The sequence below is a fragment of the Perognathus longimembris genome, chromosome 6, assembly GCF_023159225.1.
Source record: "Perognathus longimembris pacificus isolate PPM17 chromosome 6, ASM2315922v1, whole genome shotgun sequence".
NCBI classification, from domain to species: domain Eukaryota; kingdom Metazoa; phylum Chordata; class Mammalia; order Rodentia; family Heteromyidae; genus Perognathus; species Perognathus longimembris.
The window spans coordinates 62602539-62620765 of record NC_063166.1 but is presented as its reverse complement, the minus strand read 5'-3'; the positions used below and the strand labels follow the sequence as shown (position 1 = coordinate 62620765).

At 43.5% G+C, this 18227-nt stretch overlaps 2 protein-coding genes and 1 long non-coding RNA gene across 4 annotated transcripts in view; 2 read left to right on the top strand and 1 right to left on the bottom strand.

Moving 5' to 3' along the window:
* The window catches only part of Fermt1 (FERM domain containing kindlin 1), a 36660-nt gene extending 33254 nt beyond the window's left edge, over window positions 1-3406 (bottom strand). The window contains exon 1 of one of the 2 annotated variants that reach the window (XM_048348819.1): window positions 3023-3406. The gene's annotated coding sequence lies outside the window, so the exon portion shown is untranslated. The remainder of the gene's footprint in view (window positions 1-3022) is intronic. The other variant, XM_048348818.1, reaches the window with a different exon arrangement.
* Window positions 3407-3835: 429 nt separating this feature from the next.
* Window positions 3836-11654, top strand: LOC125353274. The gene is made up of 3 exons (XR_007211303.1): window positions 3836-4073; window positions 10131-10225; window positions 11130-11654. It is a non-coding gene; the product is annotated as an uncharacterized LOC125353274 (long non-coding RNA).
* A 526-nt stretch (window positions 11655-12180) lies between these two features.
* LOC125352327 (cAMP-dependent protein kinase inhibitor gamma-like) lies at window positions 12181-12715 on the top strand. Its single transcript, XM_048347423.1, has one exon. It carries the CDS (start codon window positions 12448-12450, stop codon window positions 12676-12678), a length of 231 nt encoding a protein of 76 aa, XP_048203380.1. The 5' UTR covers window positions 12181-12447; the 3' UTR covers window positions 12679-12715.
* The last annotated feature ends 5512 nt before the right edge of the window (window positions 12716-18227 follow it).

Below are 18227 nucleotides of genomic sequence, written 5' to 3'. Positions count from 1 at the left end.
GTGGAAGTGTGGCTCAAGTGGCAGAATGCCTGCCTAGAAAGTTCAAGGCTCTGGGCTCTGGGCACTACCAAACTGAAGAAACACAAAACAAGCCAGCCATAGACAGGCATAGGAAGCTTAGTTTTCAAAGTGCAGATAGAGGTGGGAAACCTGTTTTCCCCTTGTTGGAGGAGCCACAAAGAAAAACAGCTGCATCCAAACTGAAATGCTTCTTTTTGGAGTGAGGAGGGGCAAGTGGTTTATAAGAACACTAGAATCCAAAATTGTTAGAACTTACAAATTTGAGATATATTTTCTTTGAAACAGAAAATGATACTAGGCTGTTTTATAGACTTCAAATAAAAATGATTTAGATGACTATGAAGTTTAGGCGGAGCCCATGTTTTTCACAAGGCTTCCATTGAGGAAAGGAAGGCAGTCCGTTCATTCTCTTAAGGCTCCTGCCCTAGCCGTGGGCATCTTGGTAACATCTTCAAGAGGCCTGGTCTGTACCTAGACACTCTTTGTTTCCAGCTGACTCGAGCTGGTGGTTCACCCTGAATCACAACAGCCAAATGTTTGCCTTCAGTAAATCACTATCAAAGTGGGATTATAATAACCCCTGAGGATATTGCTTTTTCGTGTTAATGGGTGTGTGTGTGTGGGCGGTGGTGGGGGCGGTGAATTCAGACCATATATATATATATATATATATATATATATATATATCCACTTGAGCAATGTACCCCAGACGCTTTGCTTTTAAATTAATTTCCTAGGGGCTGGGAATATGGCCCAGTGGCAAGAGTGCTTGTCTCGTATACATGAAGCCCTGGGTTCGATTCCCCAGCACCACATATATAGAAAATGGCCGTAAGTGGCGCTGTGGTTCAAGTGGCAGAGTTGCTAGCCTTGAGCAAAAAGAAGCCAGGGACAGTGCTCAGGCCCTGAGTCCAAGGTCCAGGACTGGCAAAAAAAACAAACAAAAAAAACCCCCAAAACAGTCACAATGCATTTAAATTAATTTCCTCCCTCCCTCCCTCTCCCCTTCCTCCCTTTCTTTCTTCCTTCTTTTTATTGATAGGATTTTCTGCTTTTGCCCAGTTGTTCTTGGATGGTGATCCTCTTATCTCTGCTTCCCAAGTAGCTGGGAATACAAGCATGTCTACCATACCCGGCCAGGAACATTATTTTTATTTTTATTTTTATTTTGCCAGGGCTTCATGTATATGAGGCAAGCACTCTTGCCACTAGGCCATATTCCCAGCCCCAGGAACATTATTTTTATAATGTTAAGAATTGAAATACTGTGCTATACTTCTTCTTCTTCTTCTTCTTCTTCTTCTTCTTCTTCTTCTTCTTCTTCTTCTTCTTCTTCTTCTTCTTCTTCTTATTGTTATTGCCAGCCTTGGGGCTTGATGAGCTCAGAGCCTAGGCACTGTTCCTAGCTTTTTTTTACTCAAGGCTAGCACTCTACCTACCACTTGAGCCAGCGCCACTCTGGCTTTTTCTGTTTAAGTGGTGCTGAGGGCTTCATGCGTGCTAGGCAAGCACTCTATAGCTAAGCCACATTCCCAGCCCCCCCACCCCCCCCCCCCCGGGGTGTTTTGTTTTGTCAGTTTTGGGGCTTGAATGTTCTTTTGAAACTGCACATTTGAAAGCAGCCAGAGAATCTCAAATACACAGATACATTGATTGCTGCAAACCCATAAGTTGATGGCTGTGAATCTCAACAGATTTAAGGTGACTGAGCCCAAGTCAAGTGTTCAGAAGTAACTCCTTATGCTATTTTTAAAGTAATTGAACAGACCCCACAGGGTGACCTTTGGCATGGCTGTGGTGATTGCCTATCATGAGTGACTGCTCTCTAGGCACTGCTCTAGGTACTGCTCTCTGCATTAACTATGGTTTTGTTAGCACCTTTACCTTCTCCTTCCTCTCCACTTACAAATGAGGAAACCAAGGCTCTGGAAGGTCAAGCTACTTGCCACACAGTTCGATGGTGGAGCTGAGACATCAGTCTATGTCCTTCTTTCTCCAAATGTATCCAGCACACTGGGAAGTAATGGGTAATTTCACAAGACCAATACGAAAGCACTGCTCAAAAACCCCACCAGCGAAACTCTCTGTAGCTTTTACCCACACAAATCATTTCTAACCAACATAGCTCTTTCCTCATGGGGCGACCACCATAATACCTTCGTAGTTAAATTTTTGAGCTGGACATTGGGCTGTTTGAAGAACTTTATAATCTCTAAAATGCTATCATCTGAGATGTAGTTTCCCCTTCCCCCCCAGAATATTTTGTACATAAATAAAGGCATAAATAACCTTTCTTTTAAAGTGACTCTTTTTTATTTTTTTGCTTGTTTCTTGGATCAGCAGACACAAGGTCCTCTCCTTTCCTAATCGGAGTGATCAAAATACTTCTACAGGAAACGGATGATGAGACTCTTACAATAAAATTCCACCCCAAATCACACTATGGCATTCTTTCCTATCATTCTGCGCTGCACTGGAGTGAACTTTGCCTTTGCAGCAAGCTGTTACTTGTTGCAGAGAAACAGCAAACTTCAGCTGGGGAAAAAACACACCCAGGGAGACCACAAAACAAGACGGGTTGAGCATAGGCAGCCAGAAGTTTCTTCGCTGGAAGTTCCAGAAAGAGAGGGGGAAAATGGTGGGAGAAACACTCCCCAAGGCTTTCCCTGGAAGATTGCAAGGTGCTTGGTATCCAAGTTCACAACTCAGTTTGGTTTTGGCCAGAGTCACAGGGTGTTGGGGGGCGGTTGTTAGGTGGACAGAAAACCTACCTGCCCCTTACCTAGGAAAGGCTAGTGAGGCGGGGCTGTTGGGGAAATTGATTTTTTTTTTTTTTTTTGCAGGGAGAGAGAAGGTCACACCGGAAAAAAATTATTTCCAGTATCAACTGCAATTGAATTGCAAAGGGCTGTAGAAAGCTGTGGGAGGTGGTGGGCAGTGCCCATCAGCGCCCTCTCCTCTGGCTGGCCGCCCCCCCCACCCCAATCCCCACCCAAAGCACCCACCTCCTTTCCCTGACAGAGCAGGTGGCGTCCTTCCTTTTCAGGTGGGCACGTGGGCAGCTGCACACTTGGAAGATCCAGGTCGTGGACACCCGGGCTGATCCGAACCAGGGGTGGAACGCTCGGGTGGAGCTGCCGAGGGTCTTCCCCTCGGGAGGGAATGGGGGTGGTGGTGGTGGTGGTGGTGGTGGTTGGGGCTGGGTCGCCCGACGACCGATTTTCGGTCTGTAAACTTTAAATACCGAATTCGGTAGAACCGCTACCGATTCCGATCGTGTTAAGCCGGGCGCACCGTCTCCGCCCGGGGAGGCCAGCGCGCGCCGGGGCAGGCGAGGGCACGCCCAACCCCGGGCCTGCTAGGTCTTGCTGCGTGGGAGAGAAGGAGGCGCAGCGCTGGCTGCAGATTGGTTAACTCGGGGAAAAGGAAAAAAAAAAAAAAGTAGCCGCTGGGCTGCTGGGGGTGGGGGCTGGAGGGTTTGGGACGCTCGCGCTCGTCACCCATAGCCGCAGGGCGCTCTGACCCCACTTCCTGGCTGTCTGCTTTCTGCCTGCCCTCATCACCTGTGATCAGCCAGGTGGGAGACGCAGAAGCGATTCATCTCTGAGTAAGCGCGATGTAAATCCCCAGGAAGGGAGGAGGCGTCCCACGTGGAGGACCCCTCCCCACCCAGCCACCCAAAGCTTAGACTCTGGGCCAAGCGTCCGCGCCGTCCCGGAGGTGGCTCACTTCCCGCTCACCAGCCAGTCTGGCCGGTCACTTGCCCGGTCCAGGGTCTTTGCAGAGGTCCAGGCCCTTCCCCAAGGGCGGGTGACCTTGGAGAGTTTGCACAACCCGTCCCAGCCCCTCCTTTCTTCTCCACTCCAGGCTGTTTTGTTAAATGGCTCCCGGATGCCTGGTTGGGGCTGGGCTCTGAAGGGAAGGGAAACGGGAATCTCATTTCCTCTTCTGGAAAATGGGTCTGTAGGATGGAGTAGCCACCGTTCCCGGGTAGAATTTCATGTAGCATAATGCAGACTTCAGCCATGTATAGCAAGAACATAAGGTTTGAGGTGAGTTGTTATTTTATTATTAATTATTAATAATAATTATCATCATTATTATTATTTTGGTGCCAGTCCTGGGACTTGAGCTAAGGACCTGGGCACTGTCTCTTAGATTTTTTGTTTTGTTTTAGATCAAAGCTAGCACTTTGAGTGCCACTTGAGCCACAGCGGCACTTCTAGCTTTTTGATGGTTAATTGGAGATAAGAGTCTCTTGGACTTTCCTGCTTTGTCTGGCTTCGAACTGAGATCCTCAGATCTCAGCCTCCTGTGTAGCTAGGATTATAGGCATGAGCCACTAGTGCCCAGCAAGTAAGCTAAATTTTAATAAAAAATGTTTGACAAGAAATGTACTCACTACCTTATGTGTGTAACTGTAACCCTTCTGTATGTCACCTTGACAATAAAATTACATAAATATTCACTTTGATTTTTTGTAGTAAAAATGTAACATTTGGAAGTTGAATATTTTCATTTGCTTGGACATTACCATGTTTAGAAATTGTTTAGATTTGAAAGCATTGTAAATGTAAAGGTCTGGGGTGTGGCTCACCTACCACTGGGATAGATAACCAGCCCTGTAAAAATATATTATTGTTATTATTATTATTATTATTTTGCCAGTCTTGGGCCTTGGACTCAGGGCCTGAGCACTGTCCCTGGCTTCTCTTTGCTCAAGGCTAGCTAGAACTCTGCCACTTGAGCCGCAGTGCCACTTGTGGCCATTTTCTATATATGTGGTGCTGAGGAATTGAACCCAGGGCTTCATGTACAGGAGTCAAACACTCTTGCCACTAGGCCATATTCCCAGCCCTGTAAAAATATATTAAAAAATCAATTTGCTGGGCATCGGTGGCTCATCCCTGTAATCCTAGCTACTCAGGAGGCTGAGATCTGAGAATCTGGGTTCAAAACCAGCCTGGGCAGGAAAGTCTGTGAGACTCAAATCTCTAATTAACCACCAGAAAACCGGAAGTGACTCTGAGGCTCAAAGCGATAGAGCATAAAAGCCCTGGGACAGAGCCTAGTCCCATAACTGACAAAAAATTGTTTAAAAAGTTCAGTTGAATATTATCATTAAATTAGGGATCTTTATGGACAGATGTTTCATATGCAGCTGGATGCTATGACTCACACCAGTAATCCTAGCTACTCATGAGGCTGAGATCTGAGGATCATGGTTTGAAGCCAGTTGGAGCAGAAATGTCAGTGAAACTCTTATCTCCAACTAACCACCAAAAAACTGGGAGTGGAGGTATGGCTCAAGTGATAGAGCGCCAGCTTTGAGTGAAAAAGCTTAAGGTCAGTAACCAGGCCCTGAGTTCAAGCTCCAGTACAGGCACACACAAATTTCATTTTGTACACACACACACACACACACACACACCCTCACTTTTTTCTCTCTTGTAATCAAGCAGAGACCCAAGTGTGGAGGTGCACACTGGTTGTTCCAGAACTCTGGAGGCAGAGGCAGGAAGACTACCACACATTTGAGGCCAGCCTGGATTACATAACCAAGATCCTGTTTCATAAACCAAACCAAAACTCCTCCAAACAACAACATAAAATCCCCCAAACTAAAACCCAGGCAGAATCAACATTGTGGAGCTGTTACTTCATTAATGCAGACATATTAACAGGTGGTGAATTTAACTAGCTTATTTGCTCATCCAGCCACTCTATAAGCTAGACGCGGAATAGTTTCCTTGCCTTGGTCTTCACTCTGTAAAGTATGACAGGAAGAAATACAGTGGGTTGGGCATCTTTCCAGACTGCTGAGGGGCAAGACACCAGGCTTCAGAAGAGAAGGTGAATTTTGAGATAGAATATGAAATTTTGGATATGATTTTGATGGATGCTCATGGATGCTGTAGTTTCTCAAAAACTGCTTTAAGTTTTAGTTTGTTTTCTTGTGTTGAGGATCCAGGCCCTCCTTAGGCAAGTACACTACTTCCCAGTCAAGATATGTGTGTGTGTGTGTGTGTGTGTGTGTGTGTGTGTGTGTGTATACATCTGTGCCAGTATTGGGGCCTGAACTCAGAGTTTCATGCGTTCCCTTAGCTTTTTTAGTGCTGGCCCTAGAGCTTGAACTCAGGGTCTGGTTGCTGTCCGAGCTTTTTTGCTCAAGGCTTAGCACTCTACCACTTGAGCCATAGCTCTACTTCTGGCTTTTGGGTGGTTTATAGGAAATAAGAATCTTTTTTTCTGCCTGAACTGGCTTTGAACCACAATCATCAGATCTCAGCCTTTTTCGGAGTAGCGAGGATTACAGGCATGAGCTCCAGTGTCCAGCTCTCCCTTAGCTTTTTCACTAAAGACTGGTGCTCTACCACTTGAGCCACAGCTCTACTTCCAGCATTTGGTGGTTAATTATAGATAAGAGTCTCATGGACGTTTTTATTTTCTGGGCTGGCTTTGAACTTTGATCCTCAGATCTCAGCCTCCTGAGTAGCTAAAATTACAGATGTAAGCCACCTAGCTTCAAGTTTCTTTTAAAATTAGTACCTAGTTATTGTGCTTCAGGTTAGCAAAAGATACATATAGAGACATTGTTGTTCTTGACATGAAAATTTTCATGTTCCTGGTATAAATATTGCAATCCTATTTCTTACCCATCACCCATATGCTGATGGATCATGACTGTCTTGCCAGGTGGGATATGAGTGGGCTGGACTAGGAGAGAAATGTGACCATACCCTCAGTTCATTGAACAAACATGAGAAACAAACAAGCAAAGGGCCTTGAGAGCTATCCCAGCTACTTTTACCCACCAAACACACATGGCTTGCTTCCTCTAGTGCCTCCCTTTCCATTCGCTGAACCATCAAAGTTAAAAAATAATTCTCTATATGCTATAATTTAGATAGAACAAGAGAGCTGCTTGGAAGGAAGAAGAGGTAGATTGTTTACTCCATGAATGGTTTTTATTTGACAACATGAATGCAACATATATTTCTCCATTAACTCTTGAGCTCATGCATATGCTAGAAGTCTTTCAATTGAGTAAGAAATGGAATCAGACACCTACAGTGTAATTTGCACAAAATCACACTGTGTTCATGTGAGCAGAGGACATAATTTTTTATTTCTTCATTGGATATTCAATGATAGTTTCTCTGGTTTATGTAGCACTTCACATGGTAGCAGAGATGTTTAAAATAATCTAAGTTATTGGCAAGTCTCTCTCTCTCTCTCTCTCTCTCTCTCTCTCTCTCTCTCTCTCTCTCTCTCTCTCTCTCTCTCTCTCTCGCCATTCTTGGGGCTTGAACTCAGGGCCTGAGCACTGTCCCTGGCTTCTTTTTGCTGAAGGCTAGCACTCTACCACTTGAGCCACAGCACCACTTCTGCCTTTTTCTGTATATGTGGTGCTGAGGAATCGAACCCAGGGCTTCATGTATGTCAAGCAAGCACTCTACCACTAAGCCATATTTCCAGCCCTGCAAGTCTCTCTTCTTTCCCGTCTTGTGGGACTGCTTATTGGAAAACCCTCCTCTTTGAAGGCCCAGAAAACTAGTTCCTCAGGAGAGAATGTGTTTTGTTCATCGAGAAGAAATAGAATGTGCTTATTATAGGTACTTCATACTTCCCAGCTGGATGGATAACCAGCACTTTCTATGCCCAGGCAAGTTCTAAAATGTTCTCCTCACCGCAGTGGACAGGGTGTGTCTTGACTGTTTCCACGGGCATTGGGTGAAGATGATGGAGGAAGAGCAGAGAAGAGAAAAAAAGGCTTTCCTAGAAGCCAGGCTGGAGCCACCAGTGGAATGAGAAGAGCGGAAAACAAGGTGACCCTCGCTCTCTTCCTCCTCTTTCTCCCTCCTCATTACATTTTACTCATCAATCACAAGATATCCAAGTATATACAGTTGTAATTCACTCTTCCTATCACCCCGGACTATGAAGTTCCTTTCCTTGGGAATAATAGTTACCTGATTCTCTAGAACCTTCTAGAGACAATCTCCACCTGTAGACTATTTTTGCTTCTTAAGCAAGTGATAGTATTCTGAATACATTGTTCTACATTTTGCTGGTCTCACTTTACAATATCTTGGCAATTGTATCAGCCATGAATGCCCTCTTTAATATATGTGGAAATCTTTATGCTTTTATCCCAGTCCAGAAGCCAGAACTTAAATTACTGAAATTGCCCTGAGGGCCTGTTACTTAAGGACTCTCATATTCAGATACATACAGGCACAACACAGCCCTCCCTCATTCCCTCACTTTTTTCCTCCTTCCATTCTTACCTCCCTCCTATCTTTCCTTTCTGCTTTCTTTCTTTACTCTGGCAGTACTGGGGGTTGAATTCAGGACCTCAAGCAGGTGCTCTACTGCTGAACCATGCCTCCAGCCTTTGATGGGCTCTTTGTATGCCCCAGACACAACACTTAGTCCTTTGCCTGCATTATCTCATAGAATCCTCCTTTAGATGGTTCCTTCCATCTGGATTCCTCTGTCTCTGTTCTTCAGGTTTAATTCCTACCTTTCCTTTAAGAGCTATGGTTATGGTAACAACAGGTGAAGGAGGAGGACGAGAAATCTGAACTTTGAATGAAGATTGGCATTTTAATTAATAAATAGAGCTACATTCTCTAGTATCAAGTTCAGATTTTCTTTTCAATGACCAGGAACATCTGTAGCACTTTTCATGATATAAGAGGATTCAGATGCTTCATGAAATTGCTCTGATTTTCCCTCATGCAAGGAAAATAGGCACTCCTTCGCTGTCTCATAAGAAACAAGTAGAGTTGGATTTTTTTTCTTATTTGTTTGTTTTGGTTTTATAATTGTAGTGCATGAATCTTGCTTGATCAACCTACTGACTGGTGATAAGTTTTTTTTTTTAACAATGCCTAATTTGCGTGCCACGTTTTGTATTATTTGAATATATTTAATTTGTTTTGCTGCACTGAATCTTTAATCCATTGAATATTTCATTCCTTTTTCTCAAACATAAGTCTATGCTAAGTCTTTGTGCATGTGCCTAATCACTTTCTTAAGATAAATTCTGACAGGTAGTTAGACTTGGTTAAAGATCGTGTTTTGATATGATTGCCAATTTTCTTGCCAAAGATTGTGTCCATTAATACTGTCTCCCAATATTCTAGAGCTCTTTAAGATTATCATTGATGGTTATCACTGTCTGGTAGGAAATATTTGGACTGTCCCAAATGCTCTGCCAGGCCCTAGAGGTACTGCTGTGGGCATATAAGTGAAATTGGGGTGGAGCTGCAATGTAGGCAACTGAAACATAACAATGGTAACGTGAATGCTTATCTCCTTTAGTTTATAAAATGGTACGGTTATTTTATGTTATTATATTGTAAATAATTATATGTTACAAATAATTATACAGTATGAATAATTATAGGCTCTAAAGAATGGCATATTACAAATACATAATTATGAGTAATTATGTATTTATATTATTTTATATTCTGTTTATAATGTATTATATCCACCTACCTTAGTGCAAGGCTGTTTGGACTGTAATGTGTTTAAAGTGGCCGAGGATGTTGTGAAAATGTAGATTTCATGTCAGTAGATCTGGGCTGGAGCCTGAGAATCTGTAGTCTAGCAAGCTCCTGGGTGATGCCAATTCTGGGAGCATGGAGACTACATTTCCAATATCTAGACTTAGTTCATCTTAATTCCATAATGATTTAACCAAATAGATTTTTTCCCCCAGATTGAATCCAGGGACTTGTATATGCTAGAGAAGAACTCTACCACTGAGCCACACCTCTACCCCCAGCACTCAATGTCATCTGCCTACTCATATATCAACCCTATTATCCATTCACCCCTGTTCACTTGCCTTTTCACCTATCCATTCACCCACCTACCACTATATCCATCTGTACCCCCACCTATCTATCTAACCATTTACCTACCTACCCACCTACCACAAACCCATCTCCACACTTACCAATCAGCTCTACCACCTATTCAACTTATCTAAATGCCCACATGTGAGCACCTGCTACCTGTCAAGTAATATTTCCAGGGTTGAACAATCAATCACTTTGTGGTGAGTTCTTTCTAATCACTTGATACTGTTCTAGGTGCAGGAGACACATCTGTAAATAAACTATGGTCCCTGACTGCATGGGCTTTGTCATGCTTATAGAAAAGCAGTCATTCTGCAAAAATTGAGAAGGTAAAATGTGAAGCAACTTCTCCCTACTCTATCCTACCTCTGATTCCTCTCTCTACAGTGCACTTGAATTTTTTTGCTTTTGGAAAAATTTCTGGAGCATTTAGCATAGAAAGATGATCGTATCAAGGAAAGGAGCATCTTCTAAAGTTCAGTCACAGTCACCTTTTACAGAACATGTTCCATGTTCCAGAACAAAGGAGCATCACTATGTTCTAGAGCTGGGTGGAATTCATGTTCTAGACTTGAGTGAATTCATGTTCTGGAGTTGAGTAGATTCATGTTCTAGAGATGAGTGGCATTCATATCGTAAAGTCGAGTGACATTCATGTTCCAGAATGAAGTGTCATTGCTGTGTTCTAGAGCTAGTGGAATTCATGTTCTAGAGTCGAGTGGCATGCATGTTCTAGAGTTAAGTTTCTTTTTCCTTCCTTTCTTCAACAAATGCAGTGCACTTTATAGGTCATTCAAATGCCATAAGTGATGGGGGGATTATGTTTGACGTAAAGTGAAGTCCCTCGATTATCAGACAGAAATCAGGGTGCCTCAATTTTTGGTGGGTTCATCCTGTAGATGAAGGGCCACCTGGCCCTATTCTGCTCAGTGCTAAGGTTTTTCCTCTAGGGAAGATTCAAATCAGGTCGTCAGAGCCCAATGGCTCAGGAAGAGTCCCAGGCAGTTCCTAGGAACATACTCACGTCTATTTGTGTGAGGCATTCCTGAGTCTCAGGTACCCCAAGTAAGGCCTAGAAAAGCAAGGGCAGGCAATGGTGGCACCTTTCCTGACCCCCATGGACTCCAAGCCAGTTTGATGCACATGGTCAGCCATGGAGTGGTGCCCGTAACAGTATAGGCCCTTGCAAGGTCTAAGGTTCACACTGCCCTTCTTTATCCTTCTTGTCCACAGGTTTCCTGGATGGGACAGTTCATGATGGCAGCAATGGTTCAAATACTCATGTGGTCATGTGAAAGAAGAGTGAGAGGTCGCCAACAATTAACTGCTTGAAAACAGCTAGTCAAGAGGATTTAAAATTTTCCAACACAAATAAATGAATTGTGTCTGAGGCTATACATAAATTAATCACCCTAAGCTGATTATTTTTAAAGTGTATATGTATTAAACACATCATACTGGCGGGTGCTGGTGGCTCACACCCGTAATCCTAGCTACTCAGGAGGCTGAGATCTGAAGATTGCAGTTCAAAGTCAACTCGAGAGGGGAAGTCCGTGAGACTCTTATCTCCAGTTAACCACCAGAAAACTGGAAGTGGAGCTGGGGGTCAAAGTGGTACAGTACTTTGAGCAAATGAGCTCAGGGACAGTGCCCAGGCCCTGAATTCAGGCCCCATGAATGACAAAAAAAAGTCATAGTGTACCCCATAAGTAAGTATAGTTACTACATGTCAAATAAGAATTAAAAAAATATATTTAAGCTGGATGTGCGTGGTTTGTGCCTGTAATCCTAGCTACTTAGGAGGCTGAGATCTAAAGGATTGCAATTCAATGGGGCTGGGAATATGGCCTAGTGGCAAGAGTGTTTGCCTCATATACACGAAGCCCTAGGTTCAATTCCCCAGCACCATGTATATAGAAGTGGTGCTGTGGCTCAAGTGGCAGAGTGCTAGCCTTGAGCAAAAAGAAGCCAGGGACAGTGCTCAGGCCCTGAGTCCAAGGCCCAGGACTGGCTAAAAAAAAAAAAAAAAGACTAAAGTATTGCAATTCAAAGCCAGACTGGGCTGAGAAGTACTGGAGACTCCATTTTCCATTAACTAGTGAAAAGAGCATGTGTTGGTGATGGGGGATTGTTAAGGGCAAGGAGTCAGGCAGTGGAGATTGGAAACCAGAGGCAAAACAACAACAACAACAAAAAAGACAGAAAAGGTGACCCTGAGGCGGCAGGTGACACTGGGAAAGGGAAAGGGCAAGAGGAACTCCTGCGTGCACCCTTGGATCTAGACTGTTCACCTTGAAACATTGCTGGATTCTACCTTCACTTTTGCCCAGAACCTCTGGACTTGTAGGAAACTTGGCTCCTGAGAGACATGACACTTCTGAGAAAAAGCACAGGAGCAGTGGCTTTGGAGTGAAGCCTTCAGTTCACGATGACAATTTTTCATGTGTTTGTTTCATAGAAGTTCCACACTGACCAATCAAGAGCAGAAAATCTGAAGAGATGCCAGCAGGAAAAAGAAATTAAACCAGGCCCAAGGAGCAAGGCAACCGGCATGATGGAGGTCGAGTCCTCCTACTCAGACTTCATCTCCTGTGACCGGACAGGCCGTTGGAATGCAGTCCCTGACATCCAAGGCAACTCGGAGGCGGTGAGCGTGTGGAAGCTGGCTGGGGACATGGGCGAGCTGGCACTTGAGGGGGCAGAAGGACAGACGGAAGCAAGCACCTCTCACAAGGAGGCCAGCAGCCAGCCTGAGAGCTGTGATGGGACCACCTCGTCTTGAGCCTGCCTTTGTTCACAGAGGCTGGAAGAAAGACCCCTCCCCACACTTCCCCTTAGAACAAGCGCCTTGTCATTGGCCCAGCAGCCTCCTCTCTGAGCCCATGTGCCAGGCCAAACTGTGTGTCCCCTTCTCAGAAAGCCCTCTGCCCACATCCACAGGCTTCTGTGCCCACCACCCTTTCACCATGCCCATGTACACTTTGAGGACACTGTAAGCACAGGATGTTATTGAATCAACGGGGCAGGACTTGGGTCAGGCCCTATCGGCCAGGTGAACAGCCAGGCCATATTCCTTCTGTGGGCCATCTAGATGGGACAGACCACGTCCCACACCGCCCCTCCTTTCCAGCCCTAGCCTTTTGGGCCAAGACCTTCTTAGCCCTTTTAAAGGAAACTCTTTCAAACTTAAAAAAAAAAAAAAAAACACCCAACCACAACAAACTTCAAACCTTTCTTTAGCAGAGGGAGGGAGCTGACAATCAATTCTGTTTTGTTCTAGAAGCTGTTTCAAGCTGGGTTCTGGCCATATAGGCAGCTCTAAGGCCCCCTCACGGAACTTCTCAGGTCTGTTGATAGGAAAGGATTTGGGATCAAAGCTAACTGACCCATTCTTTGCCCTTTCTACCAAGATAAGTGACACTTAGACCTTGAAAAATAAATGCTGATTTGTGTGGAAAAAAAAATGACAGAAAAAAGAGCTAGGACTCAGTGGACTTCTGGGTTCATGCATGCTCCCAGATTTCTCTTGTTATAAGTAATAAGTCCCATTATGAATAATACAGCTCTTTCCTCCCTGAGTTGGTTTTCAGTAGTGTCTTCACGTTGAGTGGACAGCAGAAAGTAGACTAAGACAGTCTTGTCCTAGTATGCTGGACTGAAGATGCCATCACTGCTATAAAACTTTTGTTTTTTCTCTGGTGTGTTCTTAAGAACCATTGTCAGGGGAGCAAGGAAGCATCTTGGGGCTCATTTAGGATCTCCTCCAAAAGGAGGTAGAAGAATTCATGGGGTCCCTAGAGAGGACATGAGTGTGTGTGGGGTATGTCCAGTTAAACATCCTACAGTTTCTACTATCAGCATGCATCTTAAAATACAGTCCATCTTTAATGCAAACAGTGTCCAGTAAAGCACCATTATTTGTTGCAAATATACTAAAATTAGTTGGTTGGCTGTCTCAGTCCTGCAAAGCTTGATGGTATGGATCATATTCTTTTTTTTTCAATATTAAATTTAGTTTTCCTGTCAAGGTGATGTACAGAGGGATTACAGTTACATATGTAAGGTACATTTCTTGTCAAACTTGTTATCCCCCCATCATTTTTCTCCCACTTTCCCTTACCCCCACTGACTCCCAAGTTGTACAGTTGATTTCCAACTTATTGTTTTGTGAATATCACTGCTGCATTGGTTTACCCTTTGTCTCACCATTTTAATGTTCCCCTTCCCTTCCTTAATTCAGACAAACGTATATACAATACCCAGGGTACCAAAATCAAATACAGTGACAACAGGGAATAAATCATAGGGAAGAAAAGTGAAAGAAAAAAGAACTTCACATAGTCCATTAAAAATAACAACAATGAAAAACCTCTTGTTTCCATATCTTGGAGTTCGTTTTTCTCAGCATAATGGACCATACTCTTTCTTTAGTATTTCTTTCCTCTGTTCTAGCATTTTATGTATTATGTCTTAGAGCAAAGCAGCCAGAATCATTTTCTTTACCTACTTTATATTTGGGACTTGGATGAGGTCATGTGATGAAGATACTCACCCTGTGGGATGGATCTAGAGGAGAAAATATGGGTGGATGCCATCTCTAGCAGGACTTGGCATTAATCTACAGTAAGTGTTTAATAAATAGTTAATGACTATGGCTCCCTTTCTCTGAAGTTTTCTTGGTAATTTTGGGAAGTTGCTTTACCAAAAGTTGCCACTAGATGTCAAGATTGTCACATTTGTAACTCCGATTACGTGTACTTAAGGCCCAACCCTTCACAAAGGTGAATTTAACACACAAATACACTCATTTTATAATGATTTCCTATTATTTCCCCCTTGGCTGTACTGGAATTTGAACTCAGGGCCTCATGCTTGCTAGATGGGTGCTCTACCACTGGAGCTAAGTCTCCAGCTTTATGGATGTGAGACCTAAAAGATATATATATATATATGAACACACCTGGGACCATATCCACATACATGCATACATACATACATACATACATGTATATGTTAAACATGTTTGTAATTGTGAGGCTGTTCGAAGGGATGCAAAGGGGGGAAAAAGAAAAATTTTAGAGGTTGAATGTTACTAAATTGCATCTGTGACTGAAGATAGCAAATGAAACTCACTGAAAACTGTTGAATACGAAGGCACATGGCGGGGAGGGGAAGTAAGAGTAAGTGAATATGCCAGTCATATTTAAGTCTTGTGTATGCAGGTATGAAATACCATGGTGAAACTCCTTTGAACCATTACTGTATACTTAAAAGATGGATGCATGACAGGGAGTGTAAAAACATCCTGCTTGGCATGGAGGTACTGGTGGCCAGGGGGAAGGTGAAGAGAGAGGGTGAGGGAGGGTGCTTTTTATATGAAAATGGAACATGGTGCCTCCTGGGATTGGTTTGGAGGGGGATGAGGGGGTAGTGATGGAGGAAATGAATCTGATCAAGGCACATTGTGTACACACATGGTTGTGTCACCATGAACTTTTTTGTATGACTAATTAGGAAAGAAGGCAGGAGAACTAGAAGCTATTGTCAGAGACGGTGATGATGTGGTGATAGAAGCAGAGGTGGGAGTGATGCTGGCTTTGAACTTGGGAGGGGCCACACACAAAGGAATGTAGGCACCCTCTAGGATCTTGAAAAGTCAAGAAAACATTATTTTCTGGGGCTTCCAGAGAGAAAGAGCCCTGTTAGCACCCACCTTGATTTTAGCCCTGATGATACTGCTTGTGGCATGTCCAACCTCCAGAACTGTAAGGTAACAACTTTTCGTTAAGTCACCCAGTTTGCGATAAGTCACTGAGTTTGCAATAAGTCACTGAGTTTGTTACAGCAGCAACAGGAAACACAGCTTGTGACAAGTCACTGAATTTGCAATAAGTCACTGAGTTTGCGATAAGTCACTGAGTTTGCGTTATGTCACTGAGTTTGTTACAGCAGCAACAGGAAACTGAACACACTGACCCAAAAGTCCACAGTACAGAAAGTTAAGAGTTCCCATATTGAGATCAAGTGCTAGAAAGGCAATTGTACTTGTGGAAGAAGTAGGGGACTGGGGGATTGAAGAGTTGCCCATGAAGACAAAAGAAATTACTCAAACACAGCAGCTTACTCTTTCATTTTATGTCGCTTCTGTGGATCTTGGAAATGACTTCTCTGGATGCTTGGAGCTCTGAGTTTCTCAAGAGGTCACAGCGTCAAGTGGGGCTGCACTCAGCTGAAGGCTCGCTTGGGACCGGAAGCTCATTCTGGATGATGGTGTATGCCCATGGCTGTTGGTAGAAGGCCTCAGTCCTGACCCTCTGGTGCTCTTCATGGGTGGTGTGAGTGTCCTTACAATATGGCAGCCAAGTCCTTTGAGAATGGATGATCCTAGACAGAGGATGTGGGATCTGGTTTTAATAATCCCACTGTCACACGTTGGATTCCATTCCTGAGACACGAGGTCGTAGTCAAGGAGAGGAAAATTTAGTGTGCACCTCTTACAGAAAAGCATAAAAAACTCATGGATTGCTAATTTCTATTTTTTGGGGCTAGGGATTGAGCCCAGGACCTCACACACAGTTGGCAAGTGATCTATCACTGAGCTACATCCCCAGCCCAACATATTTTGAAACTATCATACATTATGTCTCTATCCTTTTGCTCCTTAAAAATTTTTCCATGAAAAAAATTTTCTGTGAAGAAATGTGTACCCAGAACTGAAACCTAGCAAATCTGAATAAAAAGCTTAAATATTCAACTAGACTATATATAGAAAATTTCAACCTAATTTAGTTTATTAAATACATTGAAGCCTTGATGTAATCAAGTTAGGAGTTACAATCTTAAGCCAAAGGGATGAAATTCTTCTTTATGGAAATTCCAACTTGGCATAGAATAGTATTTAAAAAAATACACCTTCAATTTTTAGAATAGTTTTAGAATTACATAAAAATTTCTAAGATAGCACAGGGTTAGTATAATGTATACCACACTCATTTTTCCTTACTGTTAGCATCTTCATCAGTATCTTATGTTTTTCACAACTAGTGAACCAATATGGAACACTTATTAATTAAAATCTGCCATTTATTTGGATTTCCTGTGTGTGTCTGTGTGTGTATGTGTGTGCTGGTCCTGGGGCTTGAACACAAGTCTGGGTGCTATCCCTGAACTATTGTGCTCAATGCTAGTGCTCTACCACTTGAGTCACAGCTCTACTTCTGGCCTTTTTTTTTTTTTGGTGGTTAGTTGGAGATAAAAGTTTTATGGAGGGCTGGGAATATGGCCTAGTGGCAAGAATGTTTGCCTCGTATACATGAAGCCATGGGTTCGGTTCCTCAGCACCACATAAATAGAAAATGGCCAGAAGTGCTGCTGTGGCTCAAGTTGGCAGAGTGCTAGCCTTGAGCAAAAAGAAGCCAGGGACAGTGCTCAAGCCCTGAGTTCAAGGTCCAAGACTGGCAAAAAAAAAAAAAAAGAAAAAAGGAAAAAAAGAAAGTTTAATGGATTTTTCTGACTGGGTTATCTTCAAATTATAATCCTGGATTTCTGGAATGATACATTTTTTTTTTCCAGAGTACTGTACATTTTTGGTATCTTATCAAGATCAAAGCTTTTTTTTTGTGGAGGAGAGAACAAAAGTCTGGATGGATTTACATTAGAACCTTGCCTCTCTCACAGGTAGCTGAGGGTTCTAGCTCAAGTGACTCCTCCTTCCTTACTTTAGTTTTATCATCCATAAAATGGGCACAATTTCACATTAGAGAAATGCTAGGAAGATTAAACAAATTCACATATGGGAAGTACCTTGCAGGTACCAGCCAGCTGGGGGATAAGTAGTTAATATTGTGCCAATCTCAGAACTTTGTGGAGTCCTCAGACCCAGAACAAAACACGTGTTGTACAATGTATTAAGTACAGGTTCTCTGTGTGGGACTAAGGGATAGGAGGTACATTGAGCCTTGGAGGGTAGAGGACAGTTAGATGAAGGAAGGGTGCAAGCAATGGGAAGAACCCACAGGAAGAGAGAAGTAGTTGGCATGCAGTGTCCTGGCACTGTTGGCACAGTGAGGCTGTCTGGCAGTTTTGGAGAGTGGCCAGCAGCTGGGTGATCTCAGGAGCTGGCCCATGGCCCTGACAGGTTGCAGTGGGAAGTTCCTCCTACTTATCCACTTAGGGTAATAGGGAGACATTGAGATTCTATCAGCAAGGGAAGGAAAACTCCTGACAGATCAGTGGCTGTAGAAAAGGATCAGATGGGGAAGCTCCTTAGAGCCAGGCCACGTGGACCAGAGGCTTTTCCATCTCTCAGTTTTGCAGGTGAGCAATGGTGTG